Source organism: Spea bombifrons, chromosome 13, assembly GCF_027358695.1.
Source record: "Spea bombifrons isolate aSpeBom1 chromosome 13, aSpeBom1.2.pri, whole genome shotgun sequence".
Classification (NCBI taxonomy): domain Eukaryota; kingdom Metazoa; phylum Chordata; class Amphibia; order Anura; family Pelobatidae; genus Spea; species Spea bombifrons.
The window spans coordinates 18,348,290-18,371,793 of NC_071099.1; the positions used below are offsets into that span (position 1 = coordinate 18,348,290).

General features: G+C 41.8%; 1 protein-coding gene across 1 annotated transcript in view; it reads left to right on the forward strand.

Moving 5' to 3' along the window:
• The window catches only part of MMP24 (matrix metallopeptidase 24), a 43,983-nt gene extending 25,031 nt beyond the window's left edge, over positions 1-18,952 (forward strand). The window contains exons 2-9 of the mRNA XM_053453472.1: positions 4,453-4,601; positions 5,937-6,053; positions 8,366-8,670; positions 8,854-9,015; positions 10,776-10,990; positions 16,704-16,842; positions 17,889-18,155; positions 18,334-18,952. Of these exons, the coding sequence (XP_053309447.1) occupies positions 4,453-4,601; positions 5,937-6,053; positions 8,366-8,670; positions 8,854-9,015; positions 10,776-10,990; positions 16,704-16,842; positions 17,889-18,155; positions 18,334-18,671 (1,692 nt within the window). The 3' untranslated portion in view covers positions 18,672-18,952. The remainder of the gene's footprint in view (positions 1-4,452; positions 4,602-5,936; positions 6,054-8,365; positions 8,671-8,853; positions 9,016-10,775; positions 10,991-16,703; positions 16,843-17,888; positions 18,156-18,333) is intronic.
• The last annotated feature ends 4,552 nt before the right edge of the window (positions 18,953-23,504 follow it).

Below are 23,504 nucleotides of genomic sequence, written 5' to 3' on the forward strand. Positions count from 1 at the left end.
AGATATACAGATCAGCCATAATATTATGACCACCTGCCTAATACAGCCATGACCCGTCGAGGCGTGGACTCCGCTAGACCTCTGTAAAAGAAAACGTGATTCATCAGACCAGCCACCTGCTTCCATTGCTCCGTGGTCCAATTCTTATGCTTGCATGCCCATTGTAGGCGCTTGCCACAGTTTTGGAGATGCTCTGACCCAGTCGTCTCGCCATCACAATCTGGCCCTTATGAAAGTCTCTCAGATCCTTACGATTGCCCATTCTTCCTGCTTCTAACATCCACTTTGAGGATGAAATGTTCACTCGCTGCCTAATATATCCCACGCAGTGACAGGTGCCATGATAACGAGATTATCCGCGTTATTCACTTCACCGGTCAGTGGTCATGATGTTATGGCTGATCGGTGTATGATACCGGAGTTTGATAAATGAAGTATACCGATAGCTTATTTCTTACTAGAGCATTTTATTGCATTGTAACAAAATGGGGTGAAAATACATTGCATTTGTATCCCTGCTGCTAGTTTAATTATTGAAAGACTTAAACAGAAAGTGCAAGCTGATTTATGGAGTTACTTTAAATGATTTTAAAGATCATTTCACTACAGCACATTTGTAGCTCAGCGTTGCGCAAATTCTTTAGTAAACTCTGTATTAGGAACATTATGCATTGTACACTTTCAGTCATTTAACAGCAGACTGGTATTGCCTGAAATGAGATAAAAAATGTAGGTGGAATAATAACGTGCCATCGAATACATATTAAGCTTGGTGGAACAAATACTAAAAGACACAGGGATCTCTGAAAAATGGAGCACCGCTGAGACATCTGCTGTGTCTCGGAATAGAGAAACGACTCATCTCGACTGCTGACAGAGAGGCAGAATCTGTCTAGAAACCTCATTACAGAGACGAGGGGCTCGCTCTTGGGTTTGTCTGATTATACAGTCACTTCCTCAGCTCAAACTTTATCTCCAGTGCTGCCCTGCAAACGACTCGCCATTTACTTTGATGGGAAGGTGGCACTGGACCTAAAGTAACCAAACCAAGATGTTGGCAGTGAGCTCTCAAGGCTGCTGGGGATTTTCCCATTAAAATCAGCATGGATCCCATACTCGCATGACTGCAAATACCTAATTCTTGGTTTCAATTATTTCAACCAGCACAGCACGCAAGGCAATCACACAATGATGGAAATTTAAATAAAACCAAATTCTGGTAGTCGTCTTTTTGTCGGGAAGATAAGGACTAAGATGGCAGTGTCAGTGATCAGGTTGGCTTCATGGGAGTCTAATGAGCATTAATGCGGAGTAATTTCGAGTCATTTGGTACCTGTAAGGGGTTGTTATCTAGAGCAAAAGAGAGCCAGGACCCGGCACCCACTTGTACACCAGTTGAATTAACAATCCCACTCATTGCGAGTGGACTCTGGTGCATTTTACTATTGGCATATTAGATGCTGCATACTTAAGTTTTATTTATATACCCCTGGTTCATTTTCTTCCTTCCACTAACCTGGCATTTTCGGGCAGTAAATGCGGACCATCCTTTCCATTACAATCAATGAGAGCGGTGGCAGACAGTTGTGTTCCGCTAGCATTCATGTTGCTGTGACTCCAGCTGACCCGCAGCCTCAGTCCAGGCTGATTCATAAAAGGACCAAAACATATGGAAAAAGCTAAAATAAAACCAATTTATATTTAACATTGTCAGCTTGCAGTTTTCATCATATCAGCGTACATTAATACAATGAAGCAGGCCTCTTGTGGCTGTCTTGCCTACGGACTTTTATGTTCTTAAACCAGTGCGTCTTTATCTAATTTCCACAGCCTGCGCTTCAATCATTAGGACTCGCCACCGAGCAGCTAGTGACCTCACCTCCGACCATTGTCTACAAAAAAGAAAACATCTGGGCAGCGGAAATCCCTAACTACCGTCCATCTGTATATATTATAAATGCTAGTAATTTCACTGTATGAGCTTCTGCAGAGAACTGCCTGTGGGATGGCTTGAACATATAGCTATACTGGATGCGAGCCCATATGATATGTAGTAAATTAGAACACAGGTTATTCAAGTCCTGGTCACAATCACAGGCGATGAAGCGGAATCTGGGTCATACAAGTACCGCATCCCTTCCTATTCTAATAGCGCACGTCTGAATGATACACGGCCCTTTCCTTGGAAGTGTTGGACAGAGCTGAATCAATATAACACCAACTGCCTCAGGACCAAGCCGCTTATTGAAAGGTGGAGTGAGGACAATATGCTATCCAGGCAAGCATAGAGTGTGCTTTGTTGCACTCCCCACCGGCACATAAGGGTTAAACCACATCATTTTGGGTCTAGTTGCAGAGAATGGTGCTGCGCAGTTAAATGTAAGGAAAACATGAGAGGCGCAAACAAAATCAAGGAAATAGATCTGCTTTGTTATATTATTAAATACCCACGCTAGTGAAAACAGGACATGCTTTAAAAATAAATCAGTGTTAAAATACAGACGGAGAACAAAGTAATCAGACGTAGGAAAAGCTACCGCCGATAGAAGAGCATTTGGTAAAATATAGGGTTAAAATGATGGCCATTTTTCTTAGGCAACTACATATTAATGTCTATGTAATTAGAATGCGATGTTATAAAAGTCGCTGTTGGTTTAATGGTCAGGTGTCCCAATACTTTTGTCCATATAGTGTATTTATGGATGGAAGACTACCTGTGTATGCAAAACACCTACTGACATGAAACAGGGAAGCGTACTGTACTATTAATGATGCGTTTTAAGTATAATATGTTTGACAAAATGCTAGTGATGGATCTTCCAGAAGTTTAGTAACAATTAGGAAGAAAGGCATTCCACACGATGTCATAGAATAAATGAAAACATGACATGTTAAAGCGCCAGTCTGATATATTTTCACAGAAAGGTGTTACTTCTCTTAGTTGATATATTTGACTCCACTAAGGAGCTGTTGCTAGGACAGATCTGTCTGTGCCTTGGTAATATTGATCATCTACATGCTACTGGCCGTGTGTGTGCAGTGACATCACAGAGGCCCAGCAAGCTGATTGGACGGCATTGTCACTGACTGTTTTTGGACAAGTCAGGGAGAGGGATGGGGGTGGAAAGTATGAAAGCATTAATAGCCCAGAGACCCCTAATCTGATGGGGGTGGCAGCACACATAGCATAAAATACAGTACTTTTATCTTTTGTTATTTACCTTTAAAGGTTACCGCCGGATCTGTCATTAGTATCTGTATATTATGTATATAATGCATATGCTAAAAAAAAAATCATTTATTTAATCGTTTATCAATAATGCACGATACTTAAAGCTAAAACCGCACTGCACACTTGATGAGTATTAATTGCAGTCTTAGTGAATGAAAGTAGAATAATATAACGGGAGAGACGTTTGGTTTACCTTCTCGTTGTCGGTGCACCTTTGGGACCTTAAAGGGTTAACTGATTGCACCCGAGCTGAAAGAGCTCGTACATTCTAAAATATGATGACACCAAATACATAGGAAAATACACGGGGGTCCTGCTATTTCACGCAGATCATAATAAATAAGACCGGTCGGATATTGTCCACATTTCTATAGACGGTTCACAACAGTCCGTTCATTCATTCATTCATTCATATTCCTTTCCCGCAGGATCTGGAAATTGTGTAGCAACTGCAATCTATTTTTAGCCTGCCGGATGGTTCACGCAGGTAGTTACTATTAATTTTGAAACAGCAGCACGTTGAGCGATCGCAGCTAGTCGTGTATTTCAGCCACATTTTCACCGCAGACAGTGTTTTTTGGAAGCGGTTGTATCTGCTTAAGAAGATCTATCTAAATATGCCCCAGACTGAATGGGGTCCCTTAATGACTGTATAAGTGTCACCTATAAGTGAAATATATGTAATCACATATAGAAACATAGTATTTGACAGCAGATAAGACCTTAATCAACAGGTTTAAGGCCTCTCGCTGTATTTTAACCCCTTAATGACAAAGCCCGTACATGTACAGGCTTAAAATGCATTGTTTTCAATGGGTTTTGGGACCGCCCATTGTCCTTAAGGGGTTAATTGTGGATTGGTCGTGATTATAACATATACATACCTTACATAATCTGCATGCATGTGTAATAGGGACGTTAATAACCGGTAAAGGATAATTACATCCAAAGTATGCACGACGCCGGTTTTAAACGTCCCTAGTCACATTTTGTGCAAACTTATTCTGTAATGAGCAAGGCTGAAAAAAATATCTATGTAGGATTAAAGGGAAAACCAGAAAATATTGTGAGCCGGCCTAGATATAACTATAAAAATGTAAAGTAATAATATTAGGCTCCGCGGTTATTTTTTATTAATAATAGTTATTTTTTGATATTGTGACACAGTAATAAGGTACGTGTTTAAAAATGCGTCCAATTGTATGTTCTTATTTTTTCAGAGTTGGTTAAAAACATATGGATACCTGCTTCCATACGACATCCGAATTTCAGCTTTACATTCGGGAAAAGCTATGCAGTCTGCCGTGGCAGCGATGCAGCAGTTCTACGGGATTCCTGTGACCGGGGTGCTGGACCAAAACACTATCGGGTGAGGTATTCTTCCGCTTTCTCCAAATTAGTAACATAAGTGGGTAACCACTAGATAAAACCTTTCCATATTTATTGTACATTGCTGCATGCACAGAATTTAATTCTGCATCATTTACATTAAAACAACGGAGAAACTTGCTTCTTACAGTTGGAATTGGATGCCAAAATGTCTTGATTTTTTATTATTTATTTTTTTTGTGTGTTTTTAGTGGCAGATAATAAGAATATGAACATATAGTCCTACTATACAAATATAAATACTGAGACAGGTGGGATCTAAGTCTTGTGCGATTGCTTGGCCCATCTTGATGCAACCCATGTTTCTTTGTCGCTGAAGTACTAGAGGATTAACCCTTCACAAATGTTGGAGTTTAAGTAGTTAGCCAATGGGCTATTCTGGGTTTATTGGCATAATTAGGACTTTTGTAAAATCCAGCCGTCAACAAAAAATATTTTGCTTATGATTTGTTCACTTAAGGGAAAGAAAGTTGTGGTTTTAACTCCTTGACTATACATTACGAAGTCCCATCACCAATTATCTTCTGCTGTAGAAAGAGCTTGGCTGGCCCTGTATTATGCATAATTAAATCAGTGAGATTTGTCGAAAGCCTTCTCATCCATTAAATATGATGCGTCACTCACAGGAGCGACATGATCCTGTGTTTAAGACCCCTGACCGATTTTTCTGCATCTGTCACCCTCCTGGAGTGTAAGAGACAGTTTGAGGATCTTCGCTCAGGGGGCACAGACGCTTACAGACTTCTAAATGTGAGAAATCGCAGAACAATGACACTTGCAGGAAAAAACGTATTGCTCCAAGTCAGGAAAGTGCCAAAACCGCATAATAAATCACTGTAAAATATGCAGAATATTGGTATTTTGTAACAAAAGGGCATTTAAGAGATAACGGATTATGAAACAACATTTTTTTTGGAAAAAAAAAACAAGCAGGTGCAACACCAATTTTTCACCTGGAAAAAAAGTTTCAAAATAAAAAATGTTTTTAAATTAGTGACATTAAAATAAAATATCATTACTTTGGGAATAATGAATGCATTGATATGTCCCATTTTTATTTACTTTATTTGTTTGCTGATGGCTGCCCTTGCCTAGTTGTAATGTTTTTATTTATTAAACATGTATACTAGCAACATTCCCCAAAAATGTATTTGTTTCTGTTTAAATGCATTTTTTTTGATTTTGCAGTCTTCGGCTGTTGAAAGACGTATCGTTTGTCGGCTGTTATATAGTTTCTTTTTGTTGCGTAAGCTCAAGCACTGACTAATGATCACCACAGTAATCTGTCCTTATTTCCGCAATAATTACTGTGTAGGTGGATGAAAAAACCTCGCTGTGGAGTACCTGACCTGCTGCATATAAGCCATAGAAGACGGAATAAACGATATGCACTAACAGGACAGAAGTGGAGACAAAAGCACATTACATACAGGTGTGTTTAAAGGGACGCTAAGTGACATGCATTGGTTTTAACATAACCTTTTTAAAATAAATGGAACTTTATTCTCTAACACACACACAATGTGAAAGCTTGGAAAAATATTTTCAGGAAGCCAATACAGAGTTCTTTAGATTTTTGGACCCGCTACATTTGTAACTGTGCTTTGGTTGGGATCCACGTTAACTTTGTGAGCCATGGATTGCCTGTCCTTTATTTTAAATATCAGATTAGGTATTTATTCACCAAAAAACAAGTTGTTAGTGCCTGGTTTCTTAAACCTGGTGTAAATAATAAATAAAGAATTTAGTTCAATATTATTCAAGATTTTGCTTTTGTGATAAATACTAGAAAGAGAAGAGAGCCCTAGAGATTGAATCCCCCCTAAAAAACAGTAATGTGCTGTGGACATTTATGGGAACTTCCCAATGTAGGCAGTCTGGAGCTCTCCCTCTTCTGGAGGAGTGGTTTTGTGAAGGGGCGAGGCTAGTAATATGCAGGGGCAGGGCTAGTAATATGCAGGGGCAGGGCTAGCTGCATGAGGAGTAAGAGGGGGTGGGCAAGGTTAAGGGTTAGGGTGGAGCTAGCACCCGTTACACTTTGGAGGGACGGGAAGTGTGAGGGAAGCACACGTGTGTTACTAACTTATGCATGGATATACAATGGAGCAAAGTGCTGATTTTGCACAAAAATAATGAATATAAAACACTTTGAACATGCTGTTAACATTTACAGATGTCACTAGCAGTAAAATACACCGTCCTTCTACGAGTTTGTTTGGTATTGACCGCAGCAGTTGTTCTCACCCTATAACTCCAAGGTTTCTTAACCTACCCCCGGTCAGCCAAAAGACTAGTGGGAGTTGTAGTTCATCAGCAGCCGATGTGGTATTAATTAGCCAAGCTGCTATTATGGAGCATATGTTTGTAGAATCAGCGATCGTACCAAGGGCCGCTTTATTCTAACCTTGAATATTCTATCTCAAGGAGCATTAAAACTGCAAATTACAGCATATGGCCTATAATCATATCTTGAAAACCTAATTACTGCAACAGACTATATGTGTACTAAAACCATTACCGTTCATGATTATTACGGTTTAAATGGTTGGTCCCTTGGGTGCTCCAGCGTTATTCATGCAAAACTAAAAATGGGAAAAAAACGAAAGAAAGAAAACAAGTTATTTTCTCCAAGTGTATCCGATAAAAAGGTTTATTTTCGTCAAACATTATAATATGGGGTGATTACTTAATGTGGTCGTGTTGCATGGCCTGTGCAATAAATGTTGATGTTTAAGAACACCACAGATATTAATAATACCCTCAAAAATAATTTGAAGGTATTAATGGAAATGGTGAAATAAATAAAATAGTAAAATTATACAGCGCTGGCATGTGGTATGGATAGAAAAGAAACGTTCTCACAAGTCAGTTGTATCAACTGATTAAAAAATCCCCCATAGTCTTTCCAAATCATAGCTCCTTCACACCTTCATGATATTCCACGACATGCGACATCATAGACAGTGAGAACTCCAGTATAAACCACTACACACCAGTCCCGGCTTCAAGGGGATTGATCGTATACATCCTAAATAGATACATACCATAGGGCAGTATGCTTAGATGATGTGCCATAATGTGTACCATGGCCAGTTTTGGTTGTTTAATTGTCTAGCCAATCCATGTTAGGGTCTACACAACCAATGGCCGTAATTTAACATCAGTTACAACAATAACAATTACAGCACAAGAACTAAAAAACTTTAATGTGCTATAAATCCAACCCAATGCTGTTCCTTTAGTGAATAGCAGGAAAAGACAAAGAGGGCAAAGGGCGAAAAGTAGCCGGTGGCTCCCCGATTCATATGGGACTGCGGCTTTTGTGATTCTTGGCCAGCTATCTGAGCAGTGCTTGTTGTTGATGATGTTTACGGAGCATCGTGATTGATGTATTATATTCAGCATTCGCATAACTATCCAACAATAAGAAAGTATCCAATATGATATTAAACAAGGCGTTTGTACTCAATATGACAGTACTATCTCCCTAAAACATAAATGATGACATCATATGGCTGCTTTGTTATAACATGAAATATTCCTGCCACATTCTAAAAGAAAATCATAAAATTCCAGTCTTTGCTTCCCTGAATCTCCAAAATGCACAATGGGGAGGATGACATTGAATGTAAATATTGAAAGAATAAAAGAATATGGTTTTCATGGTCGGCACAGTTTCTCCATGCTTGATGCTATCGTATTGGTTGCCATGGTATCGCTCATTATTTTCCTTTTTCCCTGTAGCATACACAACTATACTCCAAAAGTTGGAGAGCTGGACACAAGGAAAGCAATACGGCAGGCATTCGACGTATGGCAAAAAGTCACTCCGCTGACTTTTGAGGAGATCCCGTATCATGAGATTAAGAACGAGCGGAAAGAGGCTGACATTATGATATTTTTTGCCTCCGGTTTCCATGGAGACAGCTCTCCGTTTGATGGAGAAGGTGGATTTTTGGCACATGCCTACTTTCCTGGACCTGGGATAGGAGGTGACACCCATTTTGACTCAGATGAGCCGTGGACGCTAGGAAATTCCAACCATGATGGTAATTACAGTACTGGTAATGTACAGATAAGCAAATTCACCGCAGCGATTTCAGTGTTTTCTCTATTAACCAAACTAAAGAACAATAAAAAATATATATATTTCACTACTGTGATACAACAGGTTTATAATGGCGTCGTATGTCTTATCATGTCTTACTCTCTGTATTTTATCTTCTTTGTAGGCAATGATTTATTTCTCGTAGCTGTTCATGAGCTTGGCCATGCCCTGGGACTGGAGCATTCCAATGACCCCAGTGCTATCATGGCTCCTTTCTACCAGTACATGGATACGCATAACTTCAAGCTTCCCCAGGACGACTTACAAGGGATCCAGAAAATATATGGTAATTATTTATTTATTGTTCCATCTATAAGGCATCAAATATAAAAGGGATTAAAGACGAAACGCATAATCGGACACCGCCAAAAAAGGTTTGATTCATTCAGATCAACATTTCCATTAACTTGGGTGCGCGTCTTTTATGACATCGCATTCTGAATGCGATGGGGTTGAGGTCAGGGCTCTTTGGGTCTCCCCCAAACCGTTCCCACCATCTTAGAAGCTTAGCCTTGTCCAAAATGTCTTGGTTTGTCTCATTCAGCATAGAGCGCTGACCTCAACTGTAATGGAGATTGCGAATCAGGGCTTCTCATCCAACATCTGTGCCTGATATATATATATATATATATATATATATATATGTATATGTGTATATATATCCGCTATTTATTAGTGTGTTGGAAACTATTCTAATGTGAAAGCATCATCTATCGTTATCTCTCTGACGTATCTAAATCTGGCAGCTCAGGCTGACGTTTTGCCAGGGTGCCCATTAATTTTGAGATCCTGCTCAATCCTGTGGCTGCCTCCAGAAATCCGCTAACAGGGCAATGCAGGGAGCTGGTATACAGCATTTAATACCCCTCAGCTGCTTGTCTGGAGCGCACAGATCCCCTTTTTTCTTACAGCTTCTGGGATTCTAATCATTTTCAGAACTTCTGCGCCTCCGCATTGATCCACGTCCGTTTCGTGTTTCATCAAAATCATGGTTAAGAGGATATGCGCAAAATGCATTACATGATTTATGTGGCTGCTGTAGTATTTGTGAAAATGATTAGTGATCCTAGGAACAATAATACAGGTAGGACTATCTATTAAGACAGGCCAGTGGAATGAATAACTGGGACTGTTCTGTGAGCATTATGCCTCATGGGTCGTTTGATTCAAGATGTGATTTTAAGCTCTATTTTTATGTAATAAGTATATTACCTGCATCTTGTGATTTCACTTACCCCTCCAGCATCCAAGGGTCTCGGTGTAAGCCAATTCCCAGATTCTGTTATGTCTTATATTTAAGTGAAATACTGCTACAAACATGTTTGTGCTTAATTGCTTTTTTTATTTTTTTTGTAACAAATTATGCATTTGTGAAAATTAGATACAGAATTTTTTTTTTCAACGAATTGCTCTTAATAGGCCTGGTTTCCGTGACAGATAATTAGTGTGTATGTCGAGTAGACCAATCCACCTCTTGTTAAATGATATCCACTAAAAGGATATAATTACAGCCTGAATGGTTCAGGGTACTTAAGGACAGGATTGAGCATCTTTGCACCATTAAAGTAGAATGTGGGAAAGTGGGACCTCTAGTGGTTGTAGAAGGAACTGTGGTCAGCATACAGCATTCATTCGCATGTTGAAATAGTAGGAACTCCTGGGAATAAGTAAAGTTTGGGCAAAAGCCTAGACTCACAAGTGGGAAAGAATGGAGAATAGTAGAGATTCAAGTCTTGAATTGTCAACTGTGAAGAAGATATCAGAAAGATGGCATTGGGGATAGAGAAATAAGAAAAAACTTTGAAAAAAAAGGTTAAAAAAGGGATAAAAGCTTCTCTTTTTTTAATGTAATGATACTCCCATTGTTGCAGTTGGATTTCCTCTTTAAAGACAAATCGCTTGTGTATAGCGTGTATAGTAAGTAAATTTAACACCGATAGCAACACTATGATAGAGGAGATTTAAAAAAATGTCTTGTTCTCTTTTAGTATTTTTATAGACTCTTTTATTTTCAATAAAATCCTATAAATGTTGTTGTTTTTGAAGGTCCTCCTGCTCAAGCGATGGAGCCTACAAGACCTCTGCCGACTTTGCCTCCACGTAGAATCCATTCCACCTCAGAACGAAAGCATGAAAGGCAGCCGAGACCTCCCCGACCTCCACCCGGAGATAAGCCTTCCAGTCCAGGATCCAGGCCAAACATATGCGACGGAAATTTTAATACAGTAGCACTTTTTAGAGGAGAAATGTTTGTTTTCAAGGTAAAAGGCTTATATCCCATAACACGGTATTGCTGTAGCTTTAAAAAATATATACTTTTTGCTATTTCAGTAAATATATTTAACTGGTATGTTTACATGTATGGGAAACGCACAAAACACCTCTAGTTTGGTCTTAATAATTATAGATAATTATAAATCCTCTGCGGAATTCGGAGGCTGGGGATTCAGAGCTGACGAGCGGGGCAGTTTAGTCTAGGCAGGGGCAGTTTAGTAGGGGCAGGGGCAGGGGCAGGTGTGTTGTGCTGGTCTGTCCACACCTCACCAGGTCCCACCTACTCCCTTACACCTTTCAAGTCTATTGGCTCTGGCTCCTAGACTTGGCCACACCCCCTTCCTTCCGCCTATAAGAAGCAGTAGAGATAACGTTCCGGTGGCAGATGATTCCTTTTTACTTTATTGGTTTGTAGACGTTGGATTGTTTACGGGAAACGTGAGTCTGCGTGATGTCTTCGTTGTAATTAAAGATATACTCTGATCGTTTGCATATTTCCCTTGCCATTCCAGGTGGCACATGAGAAGAGAAGGCTCCGCCTACCAGGTAGGGCAGGAAATACTATAAAAAAAGGAGACCTCCCCCTTCCTCCCCAGTGTTGTTTCCTGCCCTACTCAGGTAGCGGTTAGGCTGAAGCTTACCTTTCCTTCCTTTTTTTGTTTTCTCGGAGCCCCGGGGGGGCGTCCTTTTCTGATACCCGGCAGCGGTCCCGTGTGGATCCAGGGTTCGTGCGGCAGCCTCGGAGGCTGCAACTCCGCGTGTATCGCGGCAACGCACACGAGGCTCAGTCCTCGTTCGGCTCTGCCCACAGCCCAGGGGGCTCACTGGGATGTATATCCCCGGGCTCCGGTTCACTCCGTCCCGGGGAATCCTCAGAGTGTGGCACGGCAGGAGGAGATCTCTAACCGGCTGTGCCGGTTTTCTCGGCACACGTTCAGATCTCCAATCGGCTTCACTTCCGGTGCAGCGACCCGGGGTCACGAGAGGTCAATTGGCTGGGAATTTCCGGATGTGAGGTTTCCGGCCCTGGGCACCTAAATGCCTCTGTATACAACGCCAGAATGGGTAAGATCTTTCCTTGCTGTTGGTTTCTGTGCTGTAGTTTTGCATCTACCTCTCTGCTATTGTGCCTGCCCGTGCCTGAGGATTGTCTACTGCCATTTCAAGTAGGTGTTGCCCTCTTTGCTTGGAAGAAGTTTTACGTTGCCTATGCCATTGTTTTCTACAGTTACAGCTTGTGTTTCTTCTCCTCAGTCATGTCAGATAAAAATCAGGATATCCCTCCTGAAGCCTCCCCACATAGGAAATATGTGGGAAAGTCAAAACACAAGCCTGTTCATCCTGCAAAAAGACCCTGCATGACCCTTCGGTCAAAACGTGCAACTCCTGCTCTCGGCCTAAAGAAGTTTCCGCAACGGAATTTACCTCCTGGTTGAAGGGGGAACTTCAGTCTACCTTTGACTGTTTTCGAGCCATGGCAAAGCCCTCTCAGGCACCCCTGCAACAACCTTACCAGCAGGGTCCACCAAATTACCTCCCGGATAACCCGGAAGATTATTTGGCTCCTTTTTGAATATGACTACAGAAACAGGGAAACTCTACTCTGAATCTACAGGAGGACATACCATTTGCAAAACCAGATCCTTTTCAGGGTCACTCTAGGAAACCGCAGACCTTTCCAGTCCACGATTCTCTTTCTGCCATTATCACAGAGCAGTGGAAATTTCCTGACAGGAGATTCTTCACATCCTTGAGAACCAAGAAGCTTTTTCCTTTCGATAATTAGAATTCTGAGGCCTGGGAAGTCCCCGAACCGAAAGTCGACACCGCAGTAACCAAGGCCACAAAAAAAAAAAAAAAAAAAAAAAAAAAAAAAAAAAAAAAAAAAAAATAGCCATTCCGTTGGTAGACGCGGCCCATTTCAAAGACCCCATGGACCAGAGGGCTGAGGTCTGCCAAAAGGTCTTCTGAAGCAGCAGCGGCGAATTTCGTCCAGCGATTGCTATGGTTTCAACTTCTAGAGCCATTAAAATCTGGCTCCAACAGGCGGTGGAAGACTTTGCAGCTATTCGAGAGACTGAGCAGGTCGCTAGCAACCTGTCCGACACCTGCTTAGCAGTTGATTTCATCTCCGATGCCTCCATTGAATCAGTCCGTACGTCTGCTAAAGCCACTGCGCTTTCAGCGGTTTCTAGGCGAGCACTCTGGCTTAAGTCATGGTCTGCTGATAATGCCTCTAAACACAAGCTGTGCAGCATTCCGTTCCAGGGGAGCCACCTCTTCGGCAGCGATCTCGACACGATCCTAGAATCCACCACGGGGGAAAAGCACTGGTTACCTCAGAGGAAAGGACCACCTTGTTTCAGATCGAGTTATTACAGAGCTCCAAGAGAGAGAGAGTCCTACAGGCCCTGAACCTCCAATCAGGACTACCAGTCCTTTCGGGGTAGGCAGGGACAGTAAAGCAGGAAGGTTCTGATGCCAGCAGGCTTCAGGTAGAGGGCAGGTTGACCGGTTTCATTCATGCCTGGGAAGAGATCACCTCAGACCCCTGGGTCCTTCGTATCATAGAACAAGGCTATGCTCTGGAGCTTACTCACCTACCTGCCCGGAAATTCCTGCTGTCCATGCCCCCTGCAGATCCTTGGAAAAGATCGGGTTTCTTCGCCACGCTCAACAACTTAATTCTCGAAAGAGCTCTGGTCCCGGTTCCTCAACAAGAGATAGGAGAGGGAACCTACTCCCAAGTCTTTGTCCAAAGCCATCCGGGAAATTCAGGCTAATAATCAACCTACAGGTGGTGAACACCTGTATCAGATACAACAGGTTCCGGATGGAATCCCTGAAGTCCGCCACAGAGATCATTTCTTCAGGGGACTTCATGGTCACCATAGATCTGCGGGATGCCTATTTACATGTTCCCATCAGAAGAGACCACCAAGATTCCTCCGTCTAGCGGTTCCATTACCTCAAGCGATTCGACATTTTCAGTTTCGGGCTCTTCCGTTTGGAATTGCTTCAGCACCTCGGATCTTCACGAAGCTCATGTCGGTGGTCGTGGCCTTCCTGAGGCAAAAAGGCATAAAGGTGGTCTCATATCTGGACGATTGGCTCCTCGTAGCGGTCTCAGCAACTTTGCTCCAGTCCCATCTGGAGTTTTTTTCTCAGGACCCTCCACGACCTAGGATGGCTAGTACACAGACTCAAGTCACAGTTACTTCCAAACAGACGTCGTACCTTTCTGGGAATGATCCTCGATTCACACGTACAGAGGACGTTTCTCCCTCGGGACAAGATCCCAAGATTGAGGGAATTCACACAAGCGGTTCTAACGAACAAGTCAGTGTCCATTAGAGCCATCATGTCTTGGCTCGGCCTAATGACCTCCTCCATCTCAGCGGTTCCCTGGGCACTTGCTCATGCAAGACCTCCTCAACAGTTCCTGCTGGATCACTGGGATCGCTCCAGGATGTCCTTTCGCAAGAACGTCCAACTTTCCCCCTTCGTTCGGGAGTCACTCCGATGGTGGCTGACAGCCAGAATCTCTCACAGGGGCTCTCTTGGCAGACGAGAGTCTGGGTGGTAATTTCCACCGACGCCAGTTTGAGAGGCTGGGGTGATGTTATGGGAAGCAATATTACCCAGGGAACTTGGTCTCCTCGGGAATCAGACCTGCACATCAAATTTCTGTTAGCGGTCTGGAGGGCTCTAAGGTTCTGGTCTACAATCCTGCGACACAGGTCCATCAGGATCCTTTCAGACAACGTCACCGTTGTAGCCTATTTGTCCAAACAAGATGGCACCAGAAGCAGGCGCCTGCAGACCCTGACCGCTCAGATCTGCCGATGGGCGGAGTTCAGTCTCTGCATTCTCTCCGCGGTTCATCTCAAGGGTTCACTGAATCAGGAGGCGGATTACCTCAGCAGGAACTCGGTACTTCCGGGAGAATGGTCCTTACACAAAAGGGTCTTCGCTTTCATCACGGAGAAATGGGGTACTCCTCAGATAGACCTGATGGCCACGCACCTAACCGAACAGGTACAGGAGTTTTTTTTTTTTTCTCTCTCTCCAGTTGGCCGTCCCCGAGCCCTGGAAGCACTCTCGCAGACCTGGGATTTCAATCTCGCGTATGTTTTTCCTCGGCTTCCCCTTATTTCCAGAGTGCTCCGGAAGATTCGAGAAAACCCTCAGTGTCATCCTGGTTGTTCCTTTCTGGCCTCGAAGAATCTGGTTTTCGGACCTTATCAACCTGGCCGTAGACGAGCACATGCTTCTTCCTCAGGTGAGGGATATTCTCGTTCAAGGCCCTGTTCTCCACCCAGATCCCTCCCGGCTCAACCTCTCAGCATGGCTTCTGAAGGGAGATCCTGACCTCAAGGGGATTAACTTCATCGGTAGTGGAAACGATTCTCTCCAGCCGCAAGAAAACTATGGCTGCTAAATACCAGAAGGTTTGGGAAACGTTCATCACCTGGTGCTATGGGCACGAAGTATCCTCTCCATCCATCCATGAGGTGCTACGCTTTTTACAAGACGGCTTTGATAACGGGTTACAACCTGCTACTATCAAGGTCCAGATCTCAGATCTCAGCTCTCAGCAACTGCTTGGACTCCAATCTGGCTTCCCATCCCTGGATCTCCAGATTTTCTAAGGGGATGTGCAGACTTCGCCCTAGGCTCCGTCCGTCGGTTCCACCTTGGGACCTTAACCTCGTGTTGCACCAACTCACCACATCTCCTTTTGAGCCTCTAGAGGATACCTCTCTAAAGCTGCTCACCTACAAGGTTGTCCTTCTAGTAGCACTCGCTTCTGCTAGGAGGGTGAGTGAGCTCCAGGCTCTCTCCAGAGTGGAACCTTTTCTCAAGATTCTGCCGGACTGCGTTATCCTCCGTTTACCACCGGAGTTTCTCCCTAAAGTTGTCTCACCTTTCCTTTCTGATCAGGAGATCGTCTTACCTACGTTATGTCCGGATCCCAAGAATCCCATGGAGTTGGAACTCCACTCGCTAGACCTGCGGAGATGTATCCTGTCTTATCTCTCGCGTACATCCGCCTGGAAGAAATCCAACGCACTATTCCTGTCCTTTGCGGGGACCCGCAGGGGCAGAGTAGTGTCCAGGGCTTCCATAAGCCGCTGGCTTAAGGACGCAATCACCTTATGTTACATCTCCGCGGGAAGAGTGCCTCCCTCCGGCCTGAAGGCACACTCGACCAGATCCGTCTCGACATCCTGGGCTGAACTCTCCGGGGTGAATCCGTCTCTCATTTGCAAGGCAGCGACCTGGAGGTCGATTCATACGTTCGTAAGGCACTACAGGCTGAACCTTCCTCTCTCTGACGAGTCTCAATTTGGTCGTCGTGTCCTGCAGACTGGAATCCTTCCCTCCCTATCTTGCTAAATCTTCTCATGTGCCACCTGGAATGGCAAGGGAAAGAGAGAATTCTTACCTGGGAATTCCTTTTCCTTGTCCATTTCCAGGTGGCACACTTTTACTCCCACCCATTAAATTTACTTTTGCTTGTCTATTATTTGCCTGAGTCTTTCTTTTTAACCACACTGGGGAGGAAGGGGGAGGTCTCCTTTTTTTATAGTATTTCCTGCCCTACCTGGTAGGCGGAGCCTTCTCTTCTCATGTGCCACCTGGAAATGGACAAGGAAAAGGAATTCCCAGGTAAGAATTCTCTCTTTCTATTTGAAGGATCGTTGGTTTTGGCGTCTTCGTAACAATAAAGTGCAAGAAGGGTACCCCATGCAAATCGAACAGTTCTGGAAAGGTCTTCCTGCAAAAATAGATGCGGCGTACGAGCGGTCGGATGGGAAATTTGTGTTCTTTAAAGGTACCGTCTAAGGTTTTTTTTTATTTATTTATTTATTTTTAGGAAATTTGTAGTTTATATAAAAAACACAAGAGAAATTATAACCGCACTTATGTATCAACCCCTTCACGGCTCCACAACTTAAAGTAAAAAATCCATATTTTTTACCTGCAAAACAATATAAAAAAAATAAAAAAATTTTATTTAAGTTGCCCAACATTTAGATCTTTTTTCCCGTTATTAAAATCAAGGCTGAAGACATGGAATTGCTCTGTAAATCCCTGCCGAGAGGCGTTTAATTTACCCTCTTGTGCTTGCATTAATGGTTGTCAGATCTGCGCACGTTTCAGTCGGAGGACGAGTTCTTAAACGTTATAAGACTAGACTCGGAGGTGGGTACCGAGATAAATGATTTCCGCTGCCGTTCCTTAAAAAGTACTCTATGAAAACCAGAGGTAAAAGAAAATGAAAATGTCGAGTTGGCTCTGTTACCTGAGCTAGATAATTAAAGCTTCCAGATAATTAACGAGTTGAACTCTTCTACATTTAATCTCGTGAGTAATTGCAGCTTTAGTAACATCATCCCAAGTACTGTGAAAACCCCAAACCCTTCCCAGAAATAGTTCTTTCACCCCGTAAAATATCCATATTTTTCATGTATGGAGTGTATGAAGGAGTGTATGAAGGAGTGTATGAAGGAGTGTAAGCAGTGTATGAAGGAGTGTATGGAGTGTATGAAGGAGTGTAAGCAGTGTATGAAGGAGTGTAAGAAGGAGTGTATGGAGTGTATGAAGGAGTGAATGGAGTGTAAGGAGTGTATGAAGGAGTGTATGGAGTGTATGAAGGAGTGTATGGAGTGTATGAAGGAGTGTATGGAGTGTATGGAGTGTATGAAGGAGTGTATGAAGGAGTGTAAGCAGTGTATGAAGGAGTGTATGGAGTAAATGCGGAATGGGGAGAATGTTTCCTTTCCTGTGAAGTTCCAGGATTAGTAAATTCACTGGATGAGCGTATATTTAATGTTTACATTAGTGAGACTTATTTCTTGATGTTTTTTTTCATCATAGGAGACAAGTACTGGGTTTTTAAGGAGGTCACCGCCGAACCAGGGTACCCCCACAGTTTAGTGGAGCTGGGGAGCTGTCTTCCGCGGGAAGGTATTGACACGGCCTTACGGTGGGACCTGGTAGGCAAAACGTACTTCTTTAAGGGGGACAGATACTGGCGGTATAATGAAGACAAGCGGGCCGCAGATCCAGGGTACCCCAAATCAATCAGTATATGGAAAGGGATCCCGGAGTCACCCCAAGGAGCCTTTGTGAGCAAAGAAGGAAGTAAGTGAAGACAACATATATCTGTTCAATGTACATGAGACCCTGCCATGTGACCTTTAAAGCTGTCCAAAGCGTGTGACGGGAGCAGCAGATATATATATGTTTTGTTCTAGCGCTATTCCTTAATGTTTTTACCACCACTTGATGCCACCATTGTATCTCTGCTCCTCTGTTTCAGCGTACACCTATTTCTACAAAGGAAAGGAATACTGGAAGTTTGATAACCAAAAGCTGAATGTGGAGCTCGGTTATCCGAGGTCGATCGTCAAAGACTGGATGGGCTGCAACCTGAAGGACCTCGACAGCAGCAAAGACCGGCATTTGCCCCACGACGACGTGGATATTATGGTTACGATAAACGACGTTCCCAGCACCGTAAACGCCGTGGCAGTGGTAATCCCGTGTATATTGTCTTTGTGCATACTTGTCTTGGTATATACTATTTTCCAATTTAAAAACAAAGGAGTCCAGCAAAACGTTACCTACTACAGACGCCCCGTGCAGGAATGGGTATGACAAGACACCGAACTTTTTATTTATTTATTTTGTTTTTAGTTTCTATGAGGGCTACAGGATTCCGGGAGATCCAGTCCATGAGACAAACTTTTAAACGGACCGGGATCCTTGAAGATCCTTAAGTTTACTTGTAAGGAGAGACGCTAAGGAATACGGAGATGGCCTTACACAAAGGAGCCTCTAACATTCTTCCTGCCTCATACTTGTATTTTTTCCTAGTGTGCCATTTTTCAGGTCCACTTTGTGACTGCTGGGTGCATCGCTTTGGAATTTAACAAGAATTATTAAAAAAAAAAAACACTAAAGGATCCATCTGACCAAGAAGACGCCTTGAAACCAGCTTTCTGCTTTAAAGTCAGATACATCCGAGCGGACTTGTTTCTAAAGATCCGAACAGAGAAAGATCCAACGTACGTTTCAATGATACGGCAAACAATCGTCACCGCAAAGTCATCACGTGACGAGCCGTACACAGGAACCGATGTTTTTAAGCGCATAAAAAAAAAAAAGGAACTCTCCATTTTTTTTCCAATCCCTGCTGGTCAGAATTATTTCACACGACGGTCGTTAATTAAAGATCATTGGATTTGAAATTCACTGCCTGCGTAAGGAATAGTCGTAAGCGTTCTAAAGGATTTGTTTCTTGCGGGGTTTGCGCGATTCCGTGATAAGAACCGAGAGCAAGAATAGAAGTTCAAATTCATATTCATCCGCGGTGATACCCGGTACCCGTTATATTCATGTAGAAGCCGACGAGAAAAGTGAAATAAACACGAATATCACAATAAAATCAATGATTTGATGATTCTAACACACTAAGAGAATCTGGTTTTTAGTACGAGTAGTTTGAATTATTCATACATGTAACATGTAACATTATTTGTTTTTATGCCTGCAGAAAAAAAACCCGTATTATTTTATAATGACTTCTTGTAACAAATCGTACTGTTGATTTAATTTTGTGTATTTTTTTTTCTAGAACTGGGTTATTATTCATGTTATTGCCCCCATTTTTTCAAAGGGAAGAGCGCTAGAAAGGAGGAATTCTAAATATGTTTTATCCCCCCAAAAAGATGGTTTGGAATTCACAAATTCATTTTACTTCCTTAAGACGTCTGCTGTTATTTGTAAGACAGCTGACGGCAAGGACAGGTTCTCACCTACGGATGGATGTGTTTTGAGTACTCCGTGCCACAACATAGCAGACAGCGTGTTTAAGAAATGAATTCATTAGAGAGGTCTAGAGCTATAAGGTAAGAAAAAAAGAAAGGTTTTTGTGGTCACTTAGAAACTTGGGTTTTGTTTCATTAACTTCCAATCAGCTTTCTATAGAACCTCATTCCAATCGTGAAATATCTCATTCCAGGAAGATGGGAAATCCCTTCAAAAACCATCTTTACACTTTATTTATTTTAGGAATTATCAGATAAATCCTTAAAGTCACGTACATGCGTTTCATGTATAGATTTGTCCTCTTTGTCAGAATCTATATGTGTTTGGGTTTATAGAGAGTTCTAATACCTTTCCGAGGCACAGTTTGCCGGGTGCTGAGTTTGCCCTAAAGCGGTTAGAATATTTAATACAAATGACATTCTTATAATCCGTTTAAGATACAAAACATTAGATTGAGTATTACCCATCTTATAGATAATGCTGAGGTCACCGAGACCTCTGACGTCACCCATTTCATATTATTTACCATTTCATATTATTAACCATTTCATATTTCTGTATGATGTCCCACCGGATATTTCTCCTTCATGCATGGATTCGCTGAACTAAAAAGTCTAATACAAGCATCAGTTGGAGATCTTAGGCCCTACTGGTTTATCTATAATGTATGTCGTATCTATAAATAAATAATGTTTAAAGCCAGAAGTCAATATCTAGAATGCTCAGCCAGACGCAATGTACTGTTCACCGCGTACGGGCAGTCTAGATGGGCTGAGCGCTTTCTCTGTTTATTGCGGTACGCGCATTCGGAGCAATGCAGTTTTAATAGGGATACGAAGTGGAAAATGTGTGCTTCTAGGTTAGTGGCGTCCAAGTTCCCAATGGGGAGGGCTGCTTATCATTCAAATGTGCTAAGGATTTGGGACTAGAAACCATTAAATGAATTAAATTAAAAGTATTATACCTCTTTGGAACGCTCAGAGGGGGCAACAGCATAAACAAGTCCTTAGCATTCACATTCTACGTGCCTACGACATTCAGAATGATTCACCCCCCATATATATATATATATATATAGTGGGCATACTTTCCAGTAGTCAGACGTTGTAGGAACATTACAATATGATGTCACAACTGGTGGAAAAAAGCATCACCTGGTGTGATAATCACCATAGTCCTTGGGAATTCTTGGTATAAAAGAATCGACGGAATTCCATACAAGTTCTTATTTTTTCTTAAAGGAATAAAAATTAAAGGATTTTACAAAACATTTGTCAGATATAATAATAATAATAATAATAATAATATCTGTTACTCTGGCTACATTCATACTGTAATTAAATATTCTGTAAAATAAATATAAGAAGATTTCCATGTAATAAATTGGTACCGCAGCTTATATCCCCACAGTTTGTCCTAGCTTTTGATTTTTATAAAGGTGTTGACTGCGGTAGATATGTTTTTGCCATTTTAAGCAACGCACCGGGTTAAGTTCCCTGAGTCTAAAGTAACTTGGATTTTCCACCAATTGTGCATAAAAAGTGACTGAAGGGGTTATTCACCAATATCCTTGGAGGGGGCTACCTATCCGAAGAGGCCAGATGACAATAAATTACGAGAAACAATCTGTGGGATAACTTCATTTATTTCTACGAAGAGTTGCATGGACAAACTGTATATATTGTAGGAGAATTCACGTTTATTATGTCATGCAGTTGCTGTTTCCAGGCTGAGGTCATCGGATGAAGCGACCGCCTCGTCTCTGGTTATAGTATCTTTGTACATCAATCCCGCCGGGCTCCGGCTAGCCATCGGGGGTGCAGATCAGTCCTGGCCGCTCAGACAAATAATGAATGCCAGCGGTTCAACCATTTTAATGAAATATTTGTTAACATTTAACAAATGATTAGGGATCCACGTTCTATCGCTTCGTGGTACTTCATATAAAGGCTCTCTGTTTCTAATTAGCCATTTCTGGCGACATTGTATAAATGTAACGTGACTTTTATGTGCATTGATATATTTTAATCATTTAAAGGAAAATGTCACTTTGACAATGGTTTCTACGTACAGGTTTCACTGTGAACTCTTAACCAATATCGTCTAGACAATGTTTCATTTTAACGTACGTCTATAACATGATTAAGATACAAAATAATGCACAAAAAAGAATGACTATTAATTGATAAATCCGTTTTAGTTTTATGGAGGGGCAATAAGGTTCATCTTTTAACGCAGACGGCTTTAAGAGGGTTACCTTTATTGAAGACAGAGTTGTGTTAATAATTTAGTGATGGGGCTTTTCAATCTTAAATGTTCTCTAGAAAGCTGTTTTATCCTTTTTATCATAACAAAAAATTCAGCAAAAAATAATAATTTGTATTTTACCACAAAAATGAAATGTTAATTTTTTTATTTTTTTTTTTTACAATTTCATATGTGTGAAATTAAAATAAATACTCGTTTTACATTATTTAACCGCTGTATTATGCTGTATTATCAAGGAGTTTTAAATAATAACAAGATAGGATTGTTGCTGTGATTTTTTTTTACATATTATATAACAAAGAACAAAAAATAACCTAAAACAAGGTTACTTTCAAAGGCTGAAAAAATAGCCGTTTGAATATGATTTATTTATTATTTCTTAATGCTGGCACAATTTAGGGACGGGCATGCGCTCTGCTGGGACGGTATTATTGTGTACAGTGATGCCGATTGCATCTAACTCTTACGTTTTTCACTTTTAGAATGTAAGCTCACAGGCCCGGGCTGTCGTGACATCGCTATTCTTTCTATGACGGTGCCTTAAGGCCAGAATGGAAGCTTCCGGGCAGGATCCTTAACTCTCTGTATGTGTAAATGTATCTTTGTCGTGTACATGCTAACCACCCCATATTTAATTCGCACAGCGCTGTGGAATGTGATTAATAAATAAAGAGTAATAATAATTCCGGTTGTTGTGATCTCCATTAAATGATGGGGAGCACGCTATATGTAGTTTTACAGGTGGAAAATCGGACGCTCTCTATTCCATTTCTCCTCTGGGAAAGACTGCAATAAACAAGATGAAGTGATTTGCTACAAGGTTGCAAACAGGTGTGAAAGTAAGATTATCGCTCATTATGCTTTAAGCAATAGGGGGTGAAACTTCATATGGATTTATTAAGAGTTCTTCGTATCAACCTGTATCTCACGGTCCATTCGTCTAAACATGAGTTTTGTATCAATTTGCACAATTACAGGCTGTGTTTTAAGGGGTATATTGGATCAAAACACAAATTCTAAATGTCTTAATACCTGCTAATTAGCCCTGGTTTAGCTTTTATAACACCTGTATTAGTTTATATTTGCCAAAAGGGAGCCTTCATTTTACTTGCAGACCAATGCTGGATGGGCCTCTTTGTCCATGCGCTACTTTGGATGCTGTTTTCGCAATGCTGTTTTAGTGCATGTCTATGTTATAAATCCCATGCCGTGCGTCACCCCCACCACTGTGATCACAGGTATTCATTAGCGCTGCTGAACAGCAGGCAGAGGTCTGTACATCTCTTACATGACCGCGTGTCTTCCGACTTGTAACCTGGAAATCGGAAATTACTCATTCATTAAATTCAGCAGAATAGGTGGAACAGCACCTTTAATTGTTAAAGCTAGCAT